This window comes from Paroedura picta, chromosome 2, assembly GCF_049243985.1.
Source record: "Paroedura picta isolate Pp20150507F chromosome 2, Ppicta_v3.0, whole genome shotgun sequence".
NCBI classification, from domain to species: Eukaryota; Metazoa; Chordata; class Lepidosauria; order Squamata; family Gekkonidae; genus Paroedura; species Paroedura picta.
Window position 1 is genome coordinate 90,150,029 of NC_135370.1, and position 20,113 is coordinate 90,170,141.

The window sequence follows — 20,113 nt, forward strand, 5'->3', positions numbered from 1 at the left end:
CTTGGAACTGGTGCAAAAGGTGAAGAGGGATACTGTGTATGTCTGTTTGCTTAAGGCTGTGTGGTTCCCTAGCTTTTTTCAAATTTTTCACCTATTTGAAAATCGCCTTCTGGTCTTTGGTTTGTTGTCCTGCTAGAAGCATCCTCCACTGAGGCCAGCCAACTGTTATAGTATAATTACTGAGCTCACTGTTGTAAGCAGTCAGACTGTAAGAAGGCACACAGATTTCCAGGTGGCTTGCACCCTAGGGCTTTTGAATACCGTCTTTTAACAGATCAACTAGCTAAGGATATCAGTTGGGGAGTTTGAGGGAAAATAAGACAGAACCCTTGTAGTCTAAATTTCCAGGAAAAAGACATATAAGCTCCACATCAGCAAGATGTACTGAATTATCTTTCCTGTTATTGAAATTTGCACAGATTCAGCTAAACACCCTATTAATACCCTAAAAGAGCTTTTAATATCCTAAAATAGCTTTAAATCCAGTTATTAAAGTAGAAAGCCAGCAGGGGCTATCCAGTGTTTTGTGGAGAATGTCATGTATACAATTATCTGCACCATCTAGCAACCATTTAGACAGTGCTTGATGTCTTCAAACCAGGAAGGCAAGCTGCCACGTTGTCAAAATTCTTGTCACAGACTCTCCTCCCTATGTTCCTAATGATCAAATCCACCACTACCCCAAACCCAGCTTCTTAGAGGGTATCCTTGGTATGAGAGAATACTGGTCCATCATCCAAGGAAGAGGTCCCATTTATGTCTCTCCTCCTCAGCCTGATTCTCTTCAATCTCAAGACCCTTAGTCTCTACAACACCAAATGAGCTGTCAGCACAGAAGTTGGACAGTTCTAGCAGGTCTCCTGGAGGTCTCATCGAGATCATTCATGAAATTTAAAGGAAAACATCTAAAATAAGTAACTACTAACAATTTTGTATCTTCAGATTTTTGTACAGCCACTTTTCTATGCATTCTGCAGCAAAGTCTGGGGGGTTGGGGGATGATTAATCCAACCATTGTTAGACCTACTTGAGAATTATGTCTTACTATTTATTAATCCCAGGTTTTGTGAGAAGCAAGGACTAGCTATCTACTGATGAATATAGTGAATATTCTTTCACTATAGCAAATTACAACATGGTCACTTGCAACGAATGATAAAATATACAAGGCTGAATAAAAATATGCACTCTGTTTTCTCCTTTCATCCACATCTATTCTTCCACTGGCAGTGGGGAAATCTCCTGCAAGAGGCAACCTACAACAGCATAAAACTCAAAGTTTTCCTAACCTCCTCCTCTCATTTGTTACTGCAGATATTAAAAAGAAAAAAGAGAAAGAAAAGAATATGAGGGGAAAGACTATAGCACTGGCAGATGAGATTGAACAAAATTTGATTCCAATAGCACCTTTAAGACCAACAGAGTTATTCAAGGTGTGAGCTTTCGAGTGCATGCACTCTTCCTCAGACTGTCTCACACCTTGAATAAATCTTTGTTGGTCTTAAAGGTGCTATTGGAATCAAATTTTGTTGTGCTACTTTAGACCAACACTATGAGCTCAGTAACTTACAGCCTACCTGACTTAGGACAAGAGTGACAGAGCTGTATCACATTTCTGCCTTACCCATTTCCTCTGAGAAACAGGTTGTACATCATCTCTTGCATCCTTGTAAGGACAAGTGCTAAAGACATTCATTTTAAACAGCAAGCTAGAAATTCGGAGGTCTCCAAATGCCAGCTACTGTCATAGGTAAGAGAATGAGTACCAAGATAGCATGTAATGAATGTATCAGCTATGTTCCTTCTAGAACAAGAAATGTGCTAATTTAAAATATTTTTGTAACGTATCTTTCCAGAGTTAAATCAAGTAGTTATGTGTAATTTGCATATTGATAATAGAGCATGATTGTACCAAACTTGACCAATTATCCCAATCAATATTGTGGGAAGAATATCAATTATTCAAAAACTCCTAGGTTAAATGGTAGATTTAAAAGTATACCAGAAGAAAAGCTTTACACTGGACAAAGGATTTTTCTCCTGTCAATAATTAAGACAAACACAACTAGAGAACAGGAACAATATCACAATGATTTTCAGTAGCTGAAAAAATTATTTTAGCTGCCTCACCACCAAACATGAACATTCTTTTAACTGTATTGAATGTTGAAAATCCTCAAGAGTTGATACTCTTTGGCCCCAGAGAAGTCAGATATCTCACTTTTACCAGAAGAAAAAAACATACTTGCAAAAGAGCCTAACTCAGAATGCTGAAAGTTATATCCTGTTTAGAAATATGCATGTATCTCTACAGGGCATAAAGGAGCTCAACTTTTTCTATACTGTACCAAACAGTGATGACCTGAAAGCATACAACTGCAAGCCTGAATAAAGAATCAAAGATGCACTAGGATGCAAATGACAAAAGTATGTGCTAAATAATCCTCTGAAGTAAAGAAGAAAAAGGGAAGGCATCAGTTCAAAATCTAAATTCAAGAAAACAGTAAATGAGAAACAGAATGCCTTATCTTATATTCCTCAAGCCAAGGAGAAACTTGTCTTGATACAAATAACAACACTTTGAAGACATGCAGAAGGTTTAGCTACCAAGTTCAAATACTAACAATAAGCCCTACACAAATAATGCACAGCAGCTATACTAGTGTAACAGAAATATCTTATCTACCCTGGGCTGAAAGCACATAGTCAAGGCAAAAAGAACACAATGTGCATCAGGAAGGAAAAGAAGTTCCTCTAAGTTCTACCACAGTTGCAATTTTACAGTTGCAAGTATTCTGTATATTACTCTAAATTATAGTTAAGTCTAGACTAGATGGTATTCAAGTTAGGCACCTAGAGAGACCAAGCAGGTAATTAAGTAAACCACATTGCATGGGCTACAAAAAAATGGAATCCTGGAACTTATGTATTAATGGAATTCAACCTTACCTATAAATGAATGAATGATAAACAGACTTAAATTACACCTAAATGGGGAAAAATTGAAAGGAACTGTCAGCATGAAAGAACAGTGAAATGAACCAAAAAACAAAAACCACACAGCACTAACTAGTGTTTGAAAAGCTACAAGAAACTGTCATGTACTACCACTGTACGAAATAATCACAGCTGAAAGCATAATACTCTATTTCCCACCCCTAAGACTTTTACGACAGCCACTAGTGTGTCACACCAAATTCAGTCTCTAACACTATACCACCACAAAAATTCTGTGACAGTAAATGAGAACTGTTAACCAGAACACAATCCTGTTTGGAGTCATAATATAGTACAGATTGTGCTGATATTATACAAATCCAAGAGCATATGCCTTGATCAACATAAAGTCCAAAATTTAAGTTCATTTTAGTAAAATAATCCCCGCTTTTACACATAGTCTGAACGCAGAACAAGGCTCGGGGGGGGGGGGGGGGGGTATGATCCTACGACACACACATACAGCAAATGTTACCAGAAGAGTTTTTAAAAGCCTATCACTAGAGCAAATCCTAACCTTGAAGAAATTTTAGAATAATACTATGCAGTGTAAGAGAGGGAAACAATGACAGAGTGTTAGCTGCCCATCTTAGGACCACTTGACACATGACAGTAATATTCACTTTGGAAGAATAATGTATTTTGTCAAATCATGCTAGCACCTGTTTTAGTAGAATTACATGATTGGAGATTAATTTTTTTTCCTTATATAAGAAAAAACATCATGTGTGAAACAGTCTTTAAAATTTTAAAAAGTCTTGAAATATAGCAAAGCAAACAGACAAAATCTAATGCCAAAGCAAGTTACACACGCTTATTTTGCAGCTGTCTAAGCTCCTAAATTATGCACAGGTAGTCAGTCCGTTAGGGGACAGTAAATGCGTTATTAAGTTCATACACATGAAGACGGAGAGTTAATCACAGCAGTGCCTCAATGAAAGTCAGGTACTTGACTGGGCAAATCAATTAAGTCAAACTAAAATTATGTTGAATAAAAATAAAACTGATAAGCTACTTGTAATATAACAGGTATTGTAAGAAGCCTTAGCTTACATGCTTTATTAAAACCAACCTTGGGTTCACTTTCCGCATCTTCCTCCTCTTCTCCTTCTTCTTCCCCTTCTAATTCCTATAGTTAAATAAAAGTAAGAATAAGAGCATATTTGGGGAGTTTCAACTCATGAAGCATTTAGTACAGTACTAAGTGGTGTTTTAGTCATAAGTCTGAATTTACTTGGTATCGGAAATGATTGAACTGCAGGATTCTTTAGAATTCATTGGGAATTTTTCTCTTGGTTCAAAGGAAGGACTAAGGATTAGTTAAAGTTCCTATCATCAATTGATAATAAATCAGAATTTAGCATTTAAGTTTTGGTTTGTTCCCCATTTATTCTACTTCTGAACACTTGTCTTTCCATATCTATAAGGCTGCCAGCTCTGGTTGGGAACTACTTGGAGATTTTGGAGGTAGAGTCGGAGGAGGGTGGGGATTGGAGAGAGGAAGAACTTAAATAATGATTCCAAAGAATCCACCTTCCAAAGCAGCCATTTCCTCCAAGTGAACTGATCTACCATTTGGAGATCAGTTGTAATGGCAGAAAAAATTCAGCTGCTGACTAAAGGTTGACAACCCATGTCATCTAGCATGCTTCCCTAATCTGTTAATGTGGTTGTTCTGAAACACTAGAAGGAAAAATCATAGGCCTTTACTATTTTCTTGCTACACAAAAGATGTACTAAGTAGACAACTTTTAATTTTGGTCTGAATGACCGTAAATAAATATTGATTGATTGATAAGTAGACAACCACTTCTACCTAATTTTTGTAAAAAAATATTTGCTATGAAGAAATGCTACTTGCTTGCCATATCAAAACAATGCTACTAGCTTAGAATCTTTCACCAATGCAGCATGGAAAAAACAACAGTCTGACAGTATTTGCATGTACAGATATTATGTGGAATCATTTGGAGATCTGGATTTGGCCATCATCAATATGCTCACAACACCCAATTCCATAATTCTTTATCCAAATCACATTATGATGCAGTAGAGGTTTTGAGTCACTGTCTACTGTGTAAAATGGCTAACAGTGAACAAGTTGAAAGTCAATCCAGGAAAGAGGAAAATTTAACACTAGTTTGGAAGGCTGAAGTCTTGGGTAAAGATTGATAGCTGTTCAGATATATGCATTCTCTATTGTAGCCTGCATCTTGTGGAATGGCCTGCCTGAGTCAGCCAGAAAGGTTCCCACACTTCTGCCATTCTGCAAACTATAAAACAGGATTGCTCAGAAAGGCGTTTTTAAAAGCAAATAGGTCTTACAGCATAACAGAAAGGTTCTGGAAGACAGTTTTATGAAGGCAATAGGATAGGATTGTAACCCGTGGCATTGTTTCTTTTATGTGTTATCTTCAACATACTGCATTGTTGCCTTATGCTATTTGATTGCATTGTTTGTTTTATACTGTGCAATTCAACTTAAGAGAGCCAGTTTCGTGTAGTAGTTAGGAATGTGGACTTCTAATCTGGCTTGCCGGGTTCGATTCTGCACTCCCCCACATGCAGCCAGCTGGGTGACCTTGGGCTCGTCACGGCACTGATAAAGCTCAGCCTCACCTACTTCACAGGGGGTCTGTTGTGGGGAGAGGAAAGGGAAGATGACTGTAAGCCGCTTTAAGCCTCCTTCAGGTATAGAAAAGCGGCATATAAGAACCAACTCTTCTTCTTCTTATCACTGATTTAAGATAGGTTATAAATAAATAAATAAATTTTCAGAACGAGTGTTTTGTATGGTATCCGGTCTTACTCTTTGAATGGATCAACTTGCTAAGAGTAGAACACAAACGAAGAAAAGGAGTGACAAACTGCTGTACGATGAAGTTTGTTTAATAAATCAAAAGCCCGTAGTGCCTATTGTAAGCAAACACAAACCGGACCTCAGCCAGAACGAGATTCGGAGTTCACTCTCATTTTATGGACAATAGTTTTTGTCTGTAGCTTAATGCCTCAAATACTATAATTTATGTCAAGTTCATACAATTCTTCAAATATCTATTTGGCTACAAGATAAATTGTAAAGTGGAGAATTCTGTTAGATCTATGAAAAAATTTAAAATGGGATCTCCATAGAACAGTCTGGTAAATTCACTGACTTTTCCTGGCATGCACACCCAAGAAGCCATTACATTTGATCACTCTTACTCAAAAAAACAACAAACACTTGAGCAAGTATTTCATATACTCACTTCTTCTTCTCCTTCCTCTCCTTCTTCAAACTAAGACAAAAATAATTTGTTTAGATCCTTTTGCTTATTTTTAACATTCACATATATATGATATAGGTATTCTATGTTGCCTCTACATTTTTTACCCTTTAAAGAGCTCAACTATGCAGGAGTACTTAATATATGTACTGCTGAAACACTGTGAAATATAGAGCTGCACCCAACGCTACTTTCCTGCCAGCAGATTGTCTATTCCACCAGCAGAGGAAAGGGTAATTTTTGTCAATATCTTCCTCCCACTGCAGGCTCCTACATCACATCCAGCACTAATTCAAGGAGATGTCCTAAACCCCAGAAGCACTGATATTTGGTGAGGCATTGCAGCTCCATTCTACAAACAGAACTTTGCTGATGCTAGGCTGGCCTGTTCACAAAATTCCATCAATAGCATTTTATAAATTAACAAAAACCTAAGTTCTCCATGTGTTCAAGAAACAGAGTATGTATATGCTCTTCTTTGGTTTCAGCAAAACCAAACAGATTAAATCCTATACATTTACAAAATAGATTGTATTTTGTTTGTTTGATAAAAGCCATAGGATATGCATAAGCATTAATTTGAACCCTTTCATTTGTTTAACAAAGAATTAAAGAGGGTGTAATAGAGGTAAATTAGAACTGCTTATAGCCAACTGTTTTGTGGACTCCTCACAATTTGTCAAGGTTTCAGTTAAGTGCAAAAATGTATGACTGTCCAAAGTCACTAGGGGTGTGCACTTGGATCTACCACAGCCAAAAATCAGAATCCCAAATGTATCTGGGTTTTCTCAAAAAAAAAAATACATGAATAAAACCCCAAATATATTTAGGAATTACCAGGCATATCCAAAAACAGCTCTTTTCCGGGCTTCTACTGTAGTCCCTTTGAAGTTTAAAGAACGGAGGATAAGCTGTGCCAGTGGAGAGCAGACTGTGCGCACCAATCTTGGCTCGGGGCTGGTTTCTCATGTAGCCCAGTTTAAAATGGATGCAGGAGCAGCGAGCCCAGTCAGGATCTCCTGTGCTCCCCACTACCTCAGCTTTGCACTTTTTATAAATTCAATGCAAAACCAAAAAGAGAAACCAAAATCCAACCTAACCAGAAAAGTTAAGAACCCAAAAGTTAATCTACAAAAATAATGTTTAAAATTTTAAAATATTTATTTACATAAAGTGCACTGGTTCAACATATTAAAAACATAGTCATCATAATTTAAAAGCATCACATGTCTAACTACACATGGAATAGACCATGTCAGACAAGTCATTGACACGCATGGGAACGCACTGGTGATTGAGAGGTAGGCAAAAGTAGAGTGGTGACCTCTGGAAGTACATATTTTAGAGGGTGGGCTCCAAATCAGATATCTTTACATTAGAAAGACTAGTTGGAGCAGCACCTAACAGATTTTTTCCCCACCCAGCAAGCCCTTTGAACTCTATCATGACTTTGAACTTTATTATGATTAAGCAGGGAGTCCCCTGGATTTTCATACCATAAATTGTAACGTAACTCTTTCCATGTCCCAAAATACAAAGCAAGACCTCAAAACAATAGAACCAATTATCTTGTTAGAACTCAACAATTTGTGCATAAAAACCATGTTGCCATTAAGAAAGCATCAGATTGTTTTTTATATTAACATAAATTTACCATTATTAGAAATAAAAGGAAGTAAGTCTGAGGCATCCACTGGTTAGTTAAAGACATTTAAATATACATACGTTATCATCATCTTCTATAGCTTCCCCAGTGAAATAGAGTACAGCACGGGGCACTATTCTTTCACGGAAGAAGTGCCCAACTTCAAAGTCTATAGCTAAAGTACATTCTGAATCTTCATCCTGCAGAAGTAAGAGCAACAAGCACCGAAAATTACGACAAAGGAATTTTAAGACCAGCATTTTGAAGGCTATGTCTTTAAGGCAATGAGGTACAAAGCTTTTTACTGAGCTGTAAATGTCAATGGAGCACCAGTACAAGTTTTGTGTTAACAATTTTTAGACACTTAACTTGTGAACTTCAGAAAATACACTTAAAGGATTTAAGACCTACTAAGTTCAAGTGGAACTTGGGACACAAAGTACAAAAAGAGTAAACTAAGGCACCATTGGCATTGGACAGACTAGACGTTAGGCCCACAAGCTAAATAAAACTACCATATATACTTGTGTATAAGCTAAGTTTTTCAGCACAGTATTCACACTGAAAAAGTGCTCAGCTTATATGCGGGTATATACGGTAATTGAATTAACAGCCTGCTCCCAGCCAGTCAGTCATTACATTGCTTCTGCAAGCCTCCTGCAAGCTGAAGCTTGCTAGCTGTGGCTGCTTGTAGGACAGCAACTGTTTGACTGAGAGACTCTGATATTTTTTTCCCTTTTGCCTTCACTTCTTCCAAACTATTCTTTTGGTTTCTGTGGGTAGGGTGGGGTGGGGTGGGTTTTGGGGGTGCTTTGGGATTTACTGTTTATCCTAATGTTTATTTCTTCTTCTTTTTTGAGGGGCTGCATTGTTTGCCTTTTCTTCTTGGGGTTGCGTTTCTTTTAAAAGTTGATTTTTATAGTTCTTTCTTTCAGTGCTCAGTTTCATAGTTCTTTATTTCAGTGTTTTGTTCTGGGGGGGGACGGACTGCAATTGTAGTTAGAGTAGTCCATTCTCCCAGTTTGGTAGCTGTTGTACTTGTTGTAATAGGTTACCAACTTTGGGTACTGTTGTTCTGCTCTGGTTGGCTGGCCCTCTTTTGCACTTACAGAGCTAGTTTCCCGTTTTTTCTTTGAAATAAGTATTCAAAAACATTTCACCTACTGGTGCCTCAATTAATGTAAATTTACCAGTAACTGCTGCATTTCCCTCCCTCGGCTTATATGAGAGTCAATAGGTTTGCCCAGTTTTTGTGGTCAAATTAGGTGCCTCGGCTTATATGTGGGTCGGCTTATATGCAAGTATATACGGTAGTTTTTAAAAAGATGTTTGTATTATAAAACAATCCTCGATTCCAACTTTCCCATTCATACTTTCTCCAGCCAGTACAGCTGCCTCAAAGGAGAAAAAGAAAGCATGTATATAAAAAGCAAAGTTACAGAAACTATTTTAAAATAATTTCATGTTAAGCCCAGACATGCTGAACAATTTGCAACAGCATTTCATCTAGGTGGCTAATTTTTCTTTTACTGCCTAGTTCGGCATTTCTACATCAAGGGTTCCAAAGTGGTGTCCATGGGCACTGACAACTTTTGTGGTGACCTCCAAGTATTTTTATGCAGCACTGGTTCAGAAGCCAAATGCTAAAAATATAGTAGACATAAGCATCTAAGCCATTTTGACGCTTGAGGCAGAAACCCCCCTAAGGGAATATTATATCCCAGACGAAATAGTCAAGCTGATGTACTTTCATGATACATCAATGGAATTGTTACACGAGGCAGTAAAGGCCAGCACTGGGCATAAAACCTAAAAACAAAACAGACTTACCAGTGATTCTCCATCTCCTGAAACTGAGAAGGGGGTGGAAGGGAAGGACAGGGAGAGAGGAAGAGGGAGAGAGATTAATTAAACAGCTAATTCCAATACCCCTCAGACCAAAAACCAAGTAGTCCATCTCTGCACTGGTACAAACGAAGTTTGTGAAATATACCCCTGCTACATGTTATAGCACAGAAGGGTAAGTGCTGTATTTATGCAACTCTAGAACTGAAGCCCAAAAGAAAACTGTTAACTTTGTACCTACATTTCCTTTGCATAATAGAAATGAAGAGGACAGAGCATTTCATTTAGTAATGCTGCAAAGGTGTATCAAAATTAAAATGTGATCATCATCATTCTGATATAATCATTAAGCCATTAAAGCCACAAACAGATCAGACACAATCTTTGAAATACCAAATCTACCAGATAAAGCAGCTTAGTTTAATTACAATATTCCTGATTTTTTAGGGGAAATATGAAGAAAGAGGGGGAGTTTATCCTTTATTGCCAGTTACTTAAACTGGGACTGGTTAATGTTTCCCCTGACAATCTGCTCAATGATGACTGAAAAAAACAAAAGGTGATGATGGAAACCCTTGGTCAGTATAAAAAAGAAAATGATTGTCATCAGAGGTGACAAACTCATCAGTCATGAGGGCCAGATCTGACGTAAATGGCACTTTGTACATTCAACTGATTTTAACAGTAACGATGTAAACTTTCTATGGTTTATTACAGTGGTCCCCAGCCTTTTTATCGCCGGGGACCGGTCAACGCTTGGCAATTTTACTGAGGCCCGGGGGGGGGGGTAGTTTTTTGCCAAGGGACGTAGCCGCTGCCACCTGAGCCCCTGCTCCACTTGCTTTCCCGCCAGTGCCCCTGTCTTGCCACCACCCGCTGGGGGGGCTGCCAGCAGCAGCTGCGCAGTGCCACGCTGAGGGGGAGCCCCAGCCATGATGTCCGCTGGAGAGCACCAAAGGTGAGCTGGCAGCAGAGTGGCAGGGCAGCCCCTGAGGCAGCAGCCAGGAAGGAGGATGAGGAGGAGCCACGGCCCGGTACCGAATGAACCACGGACTGGCACCAGTCCCCAGACCGGGGGTTGGGGACCACTGGTTTATTAGATAAAAGTGCTCTAACCTCAGATAGAGTCTTACAGACACTTGTAGTCAGAATCTTGGATTTAGATCTGAGAGACCCAGGTTTAAATCCCTACTCTGCCATGGAAACTTGTTGAATGTTCTTGAGCCAACAATAGCTACCCACTTGAATTGTTCTTGAGTCAATCACTCACAGAGTTCTTGTGAGGATAAAATGAAAGAGCTCTTTTGAAGCAGCACAGGGTAAAAATGAAGTCAACAAATACATAAATGTAAGCATACACCAAATAAGGAATGATGGAGTTTAAACAAGCTTACCTTTTATTGGATTGAAGAAATTGAAGAATGAATCATTGGGTACTTGTTTAGTAATTGTTCTGACAGTGCCTCGCCCCTTATGTTTCTGTTTCTTCTTTATTGTTTTAACAGTAACATTTTTTCCTTTTTTCCAGTCAACAGTACATCTGAATATAAAGAAAAAATAATTTTATATGATGATATTAATAGGAAAAGCTGAACCCACTTTGGGGACATTTTCAGACCAAAGATCACCTGTCAAGACAGTAATAGTACAGCTTTTTGCAGTAAGTATAGACTATTTGAGTCCACATACCAAAAAAAGGGGAGGTTGAATTTTAAAAGCCCTCAAAATCCAATGAAGAAAAGTTGGTTCTTATATGCCGCTTTTCTCTACCCGAAGGAGGCTCAAAGCAGCTTACAGTCACCTTCCCTTTCCTCTCCCCACAACAGACACCCTGGAGGGTGGGTGAGGCTGAGAGAGCCCTGATATTACTGCTGGTCAGAACAGCTGTATCAGTGCTGTGGCGAGCCCAAGGTCACCCAGCTGGCTGCATGTGGGTGAGTGCAGAATCGAACCCGGCATGCTAGATTAGAAATCCGCACTCTTAACCACTACACCAAATGTTAGGATTTTTTAAAAATAATGACATCATTGAAACAAATATATGTAACTGCATATTTCAAGAGTTCCTCAAGATTAATAGGGTCAAGTGTCACCCTCTGGTTCATTCTCCCACCCCTTCAACCCCTGTTCTTACAAGAAAACTAGGGAACTGTTTGTAGACCTACCTAAAACCTGCCCTATTTACATATTTTATATTCTTGCGATATGTATTTCTAAGCAAACACAGAGAAAAGGGACGGTTTGTAGTGTCCACAATCAAAAAGAAAGGGGGAAAAAATCTATCTCAAGGCTACTAACAATATTTTCAAAATGTATACAGAATAAAGAGAAGTAAAAAGTCTCTTCTTTCTATGTTGCTTTATTGTAGGATCCAACTAGCATGGTTTCTAGATATCTCCCATTTTCAAAGAGTAATTTTTATATTTCTAAAACAGTTAGGAATATTTCCTTACCCCTCACAGTCAACAATTTCAGGGCCTTCAAATGAAAAAGGATCTGTCTTGTCCGGTTCTGATTTCATCTTGTAGGTTTTTGTCAGAATTGTATTAGTAAAGTAGTCATTGGGCTCAAAGTAGAACTCTAATGTGAAAGACTAAAGAAAAAGAACCATCATTTTCTAAAGTGACTGGTAATTTTCAAGGAGACAAAAAAAAGCATTCAACTAGCATCATTTTCAGAATATCTATATTGGCGTTCACCCTTTATAAAGAGAACCTTCAAAATATTCTCCATATACCTAACTAACCCCCCCCCCCCAATGCTTTTTATACAGTTCTACTGGATTTTAACTTAAACAGAATAAAAACTGATCTTAAAGCTGAAAGATAGGATATCAAGTTTTCTGTTTGTGGAACACTTTTCTGCCTGTGGAAAAATGATGTGTGCGTGATTTTCACAGGTTGACACACACACACACGTTCCTGGGAACCTACTGATCCCTAAGGGTGAGATTTTAAGGTTAGATGGTATAGCAGGATGCCACATTTCATGAGTGCAGATTTGCCTGCTCTAGATAAGACAGTTCCCAATGTTTATAATGCATGTTTCTATGACAGAATTTTATTAAAGACAGGGAATCCCTGGAAATAACATTGTGGATTTGCAAGAGGAGGAAGATCCCCACCCACATCCTTTCATAAACAAAAAGTGACTTTTGGATCTAACCCAGTTTTGAAAAAAGACCGAACTATCACCTAAAGATTATTCTTTCATCCAGAACTAAATTAATCAAGTTTTATAACTGGTTTCATCCACAATTTGCTATAGATGAAAAACCTGTTCTATACAATTATGCGTTTGTTACACATTAAATGACCTGAACTAGATAGTATATTTATTCATAAAGTGCTGTTTATAGGTCGTTTTAAATGATTATACAGTTGAAACTTTAATGAGACACAGCTGGGATGCAGAACAATATGCAAATACTGTCATATGGGAAGGCAATACTAGTATTTCAACCATACATACATGCAAAAAAACAGTTTATGTTTTGATACTGACATTACATTTCCGAAGTGCCTTTTTCTGTAGAAAAGGCATCACATATAGCAGGAGTGCAACTCAGCGGCTAATGCATATTGCCCCGTATCCACAAATAGGCTGGCAATATTAATTCACCCCAAAACACTGGGATGACAGGCTATCAGCTCCCCAAGTTATATATTATCCATTAACCTTACATACATATATGCAAACAGTCACACTTCTACAGGCAGCAGTAGCAGTACATCATTGCAGAAATCAATCTGAATGAGGGGATATGGAATCATGTTTCACTGCATTTTCTGACACTGTTCAACCCTGCCTGGGACAAGCTTTTTACAGACCTGGATGAGTCACAGGTTGTCAGTATATGCTCTAAGTGCACGCCATACACTCACATTCATTCTTAGGCCCCCTCCTCCAAGTTTAATGGCCTGTATTATTAACTTCTAATCCTACAAAGAATTTCTGCCATTTCCCCACTGTAGGCTGTCTCCTATTTTCATCACCAATTAGTTTTCACTTAAATGAAAGGTTTGTTTCACTAATTTACAAGAGCTGTGAGCCCTCAGATAAGGAGAACTGATAAGAAATCATTACACTTCATTAGTCATGAATACAATATCCATTATGTGAGAACTCTGTCATGTGTGTACTTTGATATGGACATATGACTTGATTAGCACAGATGCAAAATAGAGCAGGAAAATCAGATTAATAGGGGCGAGTCTGTATCAGATTAGTCCCACACATATGCCATTTGCACAACTACTAGGATACACCATACAGCTCAGTTTACTCTTTTAAGTCTCTATAAAGGAGATCAAAAGCTCCCCATGTAAGCCACTCAGGAAGGGGAAGTAAAACTTATTTGCTCAAGGAAGGAACAATTTACAATGCTCAGATACCTAGGAGTTTTACAGCTCAGATACCTAGGAGAGATTTACAACTTTGATGTTTTACCAGCAACATGAATGAGTTCTCCATGGCACTAGATATGTAGAAAAAGCAAGCTCCATAAACCAGTTCATAATCAAAGTATGTTTGTCAGACATTCTGATAGGGAACTAACAAGTGACACAAACTATAAACTGCCTGAATATGCCAAATAAAGATTTCTGTTTATAATCAGTAAGTTATCACTGATAAGCAGAGAAAATCGTGTTCACCATCTTTTTAAAAAGCAAAGTATAAACCCATAAAATGTTGGCTACTAGCATGAGACTGAATAGAGTGGCTAGCTTTAGAACAGCGGTCCCCAACCTTTCTCAGGTCAGGGACCGCCTCCGGAGTGAGGGAAGAGCCGACGGCCCAGGTGCTGCGAAAACACGCACACGCCATTGCCGCACATGCGTGTTTTTGCTACCAGGTGGCGCCAATGCACATGCGCAGCAACTGCGCATGCGCGTTTTCGCCACTAGGGACGCTAACACGCATGTGCGGCAACAGCGCGCATGCGCGTTTGCGTCACCGCCATGCCGGTGGCTGCGCCTGCCTCTTCCCTTCCTTCTTGCTGCCGGTGGGGGAAGGCAGGCATGGCTGGCGGCGGCCCGGTACCGTGGCCTTTGCGGCCCGCCACCAGGCCGTGGACCGGGGGTTGATGACCCCTGCTTTAGAACAATGATGGGATAAACAGTCACCCTAATTGCTCTTTATATTGGCACAATACATAGAGGAAAAAAGCACATCGTATTGTCACCACTCAATGTCCCCAAAATATGCTCACTTACAGTTCAGTGCAATGAAGAAAGAACCTAGACCTAGAGAAAGTGACCACCCATTCAAAAAGTTGGTGAGTTTGGGGTGCTTTCTAAAAGTCCTCAGCCCACAGAAAGAAAAATTTCTGGTTTTGCAGTGTGACTAATTCAACACTAAAATGTTAGTTGTCTTTTGAAAATGATGTGCTTCCCTGAAGAATGTTTATTTCACCCCACTGGAATATAAAATTGACTCCACAGATATCATAAATATTATATGTAAAAGGCCATGGCTTCAGTTTGCAAGACCAGAATAAGGCTGTTAATGACCTTTCAGAGATAGTTAATTCATAGGGTTGTCATAAGTCAGACACATCAACAGGTAAAAAAGGGCTAGTATTTTCTCTTGTGAACACACACACACGCACACATGTGATGATGGAAAAGATTATCATTGTCTTCTACCACTACAAACAGTGATCTGGTAACATTTTACTACCCATACTGAAATTTTGCAATGTGTATATTTCTTTTACACTCCTGTATAAGAGTTTAAAGAATTTCAAAGGAAAATCCAATCTAACAGAAGTGTACAAACATGTTTAAATGAGGCAGATGATGTGGGATTCTCTCTCCAATTATGAAGCTATATAATTTCTTTGGTGATGTTTGCACACCAATACATGTGGTTAATAAAATCCTTGATGAAGTCCTGTCCAATAAAAACAATAAATTACTGAAGTTTCTCTTATTCTGAAATTATTTTACCACACTTTCATTTGCATACAGTCCTACAGAAATATCTCCCAGAGGGGACCTGACAGCGCTTTAGAACCTGTAATTTATTATTTTTAAAAAATTATTTTCTTTTTCTTGTCTCAGGGTAGCTTACAAGTAGTTATTAAAACATTACCAATTACAACCAAATGAAAACCCAAACACCTCCCTTTGAAGTCACTAATACAACAAATAAGGAGCTGGGAAAGGCTTCCCTACCTCCATGGATAAGAACACATTTTAAAGAGTTAAAAGTACCTCAGTTATAACACAAGGTTTGGATTGCAAGAATCACAGGTTTGTCAGTAGATGGCACTACTGCTGTGGCTACTTAAACAGAAACCCCAGCTAAACTTCTCAAAGAGCGTTTCGGATATTCAGACTTACTAGTCCATTACCAAATACACAGAACCACTAATGAGATGAAAATAACAAAGAAAACCTTCATATTGATGCCACTGATGTTCACCATGTCTGTAACCTTATATAAATAATACTCACCATAGGCTGCCCTGGCTCAGAAAATTTCACTTTGATATCCTGCAGATGCTTCAAAATTGGCTCATCATATTCCTAAACAAGAACGGGGAAACCAGTAAGCAATTTATTTCATAAGAATCATTTAAAAGGTTAAATGTATCCCATCTGTTATATTACTTTCATCTCAACACTTGTATATATGCATAATTCCTGCCTGATCTAAGACACTCTAAATGCAGGACAGTGAGGGTGGGACAAGAAAATTAGAAAATAAAGATAAAAGAAGTCCAACAGAAAAGAAACTAAATACAGCATAAGGGGAGAGGGAATTGTGTTAAGTAGCTGATACAGATCAGTTGGAGTAACAGCAATGTTAATATGGGGGAGGACACAGGCAGGGAGAGACAGAATGTACCTTACTTGGGAATTCTTCTAGTTATTTCATGAATAAATACTGGATGTGCTCTTCTCCATCCCCTAGAACAGGGGTGGCCAAACTGTGGCTCACCAAATGGCCATGGTCTACACTTTCCCATGAGCTCCTTCCTGCTTATGCCACCAAGGGTTCATGGGAATGGTAGTCCAGGGACATCTGGAGAGCCAGTTTGACCACCCCCTACCTTAGCAAGTGGATTTTTGAAGAACAATTCAACTAGGGCTTGGACAAGAAAGCGCAGCCCTCCCACACACACACTTTTCCCTATAGCCAACACTTATTGATATAGCAATATGTCTAACCTTAACTAAATTACTAGTACTAAAACTGGAATAACCCAAAGCAGTGGATCCACACATACAGTGAACTACTGCTTTGTATGCAAGCAGAATTTAGGTCAACCAAACTGAGTTCTCTCTGCTTATAGATTTCCAAATGTTTAAAACGATGGGAGTGCAACAGTCCCTGTGGGCAGGGACCTTGCACATCTGGGAAGCAAGAATGCTGCCTGAAATTAGTGCTTCAAGCAACTTGTCAAGAACCCTACCAAAAGGTGGCTGTTGCGCATACTTCATTATTCATTGTTCTGTAACTAACTGCTCAGGAGGGCACAGACCTCAAGGGAATGCTCAGTCCATGGGGGGTTATATGGCTTACCAAAGGCTTTGTAGTTCACTTTCATAAACACCATGTAGCAATGAGGTGGGAAAATCTTACACTTTTCTAATTTTCCTTACCACCATGTATTTTACTAAGGGAGAAAGGCACAACGACAAAGTCCCATCTTATGCAAATAAACTTTTGAGAGCACTAAATGCTCAGAATCAGGGAGGCCAGAGTAAAAGCCACCTTTTTGAAGCAGAAATTATTTACTATTGTACAAAGATGACAAAGCCTTGTTTAAGGCCACCTGATTAACCGAAGTTAACTGAGCCCACATTGTGGTGCTCAGTGCCGAGTTGGAATTCATAAGCAGATCTGACACTATCAAATTTATTTCATGTAAATTTTAAAATCTGGGTTCAACTACAAAGTATGACTATTGCTCTTTCTGTTTATGTTCTTGTATTATTTTTGTTACACTGAAAGCTTACAGCATTAAATAAATGAAGTGTTATGCCACCACAAGCATGTCAGAACTAAAGACCACAGAACAACATTTCTCTGGCTCTAATAGACCAACACCCCTATTTCTGGGGAATTAGATGAATATGGTTAGAAGCTTTAAGCCAGGGGTAGTCAACCTGTGGTCCTCCAGATGTCCATGGACTATAATTCCCATGAGCCCCTGCCAGCATGGCAGGGGCTCATGGGAATTGTAGTCCATGGACATCTGGAGGACCACAGGTTGACTACTCCTGCTTTAAGCAATGAAGGCAACATAGGTATACTCTGAAAGTTGCTCAACTCAACCCTATGAGTCATAAAATCTTCCATGATTCCATTCTGGGAAGACTCAACAGTCAAAACACACTCTATTTCTATTATTAAAGCAGCAGCATCTACTATCCATCTGCATATTCCATCCCAAGATGTATAACAAGAATTACTTGTAGAACGGCACTTTTGTGACAAATTCCCCTCTTCAATTGCAGATCACCACATTCCCTGCATTGTTATTGAGAGCTCCTTGATCCCTAGTCTGGGAGAAGGAGTTCAATAAGCAGCAGCAGTAAGGCTCTACTTCATCAGCAGTACTTGCAATCTGATCCAGCAACTGAGATGTGAAAATGGAATTTAAAAGTATTAGGGTGCTTAGCATAACTAGGACTTAGTTGTGAAGACTAACTACAAATGTATTACTTATTTCTACTATAATTTCTTCTAGAAGTTCAATTTATAGTCACTGACATTCTATAATTGTTAGTAAGAAAAGGCTCAATGTTTTTTTTTAAAGGCTGTCTGCCTTCTTTCTTTCTGCTGATTTGCAAAAAGAAAGGTCTCCATCCTAAAACAAAGCTGACCAGGATATTGCATAGTGAGAGATTCTCCAGTGGAGTCAGGAAAACCAGCAGTTTTAGGTAGGTAAGCACCTTGTCCAGCCTGTATTTACCTTTTAATGATTCAAGATAGGAGCACCTAATGTTGGATTATCAGACAACAAGAAGGAAATTCAAATATGAAAATGATGTAGCACAACAAAGCAGTATAGGCAAGCCTATAAATTGAGGAAAACTCATACAAAAATCATAGTATCTGACAGATGAATAAACTGTACTTATTTCCAGGTAAGGAATTGCTTATTCCCAAACTGCAGTTTGATATTCAAATTGAAATGGCATAACCTACATACATTAGCCCCACACAACAACCTTTCAGTGAATTACCTGTACTAATTCACTCAGCATATCTACATTTCTAAATATTGTGAACCAAAAATCTGGGATTCCTTTGGGATTTGTCTCTTCTGCTGCACCTGCTTCTTTTTCTTCTATTACTACTTTATTTTTCAGGTCTCCCTAGGAACAAGACATAAAATTTTGGGTCAGGAACTTTTCAAAAACATTCCAACTTTCTTGTTAAGTATAAAAATCTTGTTTACTTAACACTGAACACTTATCACATTAGCAGTAGTAATGCTGCTACATTTACTCTGAAGAGAAAGTATCAACTGATTACTGCACATAGCAGAATAATTTCTCCCATGTCACCATGTCACTATCCTCTCAAATGATACATATTGAAGAGACAGAATAAACGAAGGTAGATGGCTAAAGATGGAAAGAATGATCAGGAGATAAGAATTTTCAAATATTTTAAAATATTTTCAAATATTGCTACTGCTGTTCATCTGGGGAGTCAGAAATAAACTTCCAGTAGAACAGCCAAATGACACACTCAAACCAGTTAGTACATTTGACTACTCTGGCTGTTAGTACCATCCAGCCTCAAAAAGACATATTTACTAGCAACTCCTTTTTAGTCTTACAAGAGGAGATAGCAAGGGCTTGGTACCTTCTGTGAGCAAGAGAGCAATCAGTGACAAAACATCTGGAAATGATCAAAAGCAAGTGACTTCAACATCATGCTGATTTAGAAACAAGGAAAGAAATCAGAATATCAGGCCCTTTTCTAAAATACTTCATTTCAAGTAAACACCATGAGTTGAATTCTATAAATTGCAAGGACATGCTTCTTTCTTCTCCTCCTTACCCCTGCTATCTCCTGAAACCTCCAAAACACTGATGCTGTGAATCACTGGAGCCTCATTAGGAAATTATGGACCATTACCATTATTCTTTCTGGTGCATAAGGCACTAATAGTGGAAAAAGGAAGTGGGGTGATACCAGAAGCATGGGAGCTACTTTGAAAAAGGGGACTCATGATATTTTACCTATGGAACTCCTATGATTTTGAGGACCAGCTTTTCAGGTGTTCATGAAGGACAGATATGCAGCCATAACTATTTTCTATTTGTGGTTCACAGGAACCAACACCTTAGCTTTGAACTAAGAAGTTTTAAAAGACCAAAGTAGAAACCCA

At 38.6% G+C, this 20,113-nt stretch overlaps 1 protein-coding gene across 4 annotated transcripts in view; it reads right to left on the minus strand.

The window, feature by feature from the left end:
* Window positions 1–20,113, minus strand: part of NAP1L4 (nucleosome assembly protein 1 like 4) — a 45,619-nt gene that overhangs the window by 13,497 nt on the left and 12,009 nt on the right. For 2 of the 4 annotated variants that reach the window (XR_013228285.1, XM_077321542.1), the window contains exons 7-15: window positions 18,957–19,088; window positions 16,215–16,286; window positions 12,207–12,346; window positions 11,148–11,293; window positions 9,739–9,761; window positions 7,989–8,108; window positions 6,246–6,275; window positions 4,070–4,126; window positions 2,950–2,987 (exon numbers count right to left, since the gene is read on the minus strand). Coding sequence is in view for 3 of the 4 variants with exons in the window: in XM_077321542.1 (XP_077177657.1) it covers window positions 2,982–2,987; window positions 4,070–4,126; window positions 6,246–6,275; window positions 7,989–8,108; window positions 9,739–9,761; window positions 11,148–11,293; window positions 12,207–12,346; window positions 16,215–16,286; window positions 18,957–19,088 (726 nt within the window). In the remaining variant the exon portion in view is untranslated. The remainder of the gene's footprint in view (window positions 1–2,949; window positions 2,988–4,069; window positions 4,127–6,245; window positions 6,276–7,988; window positions 8,109–9,738; window positions 9,762–11,147; window positions 11,294–12,206; window positions 12,347–16,214; window positions 16,287–18,956; window positions 19,089–20,113) is intronic. The other 2 variants (XM_077321540.1, XM_077321539.1) reach the window with 1 other exon arrangement.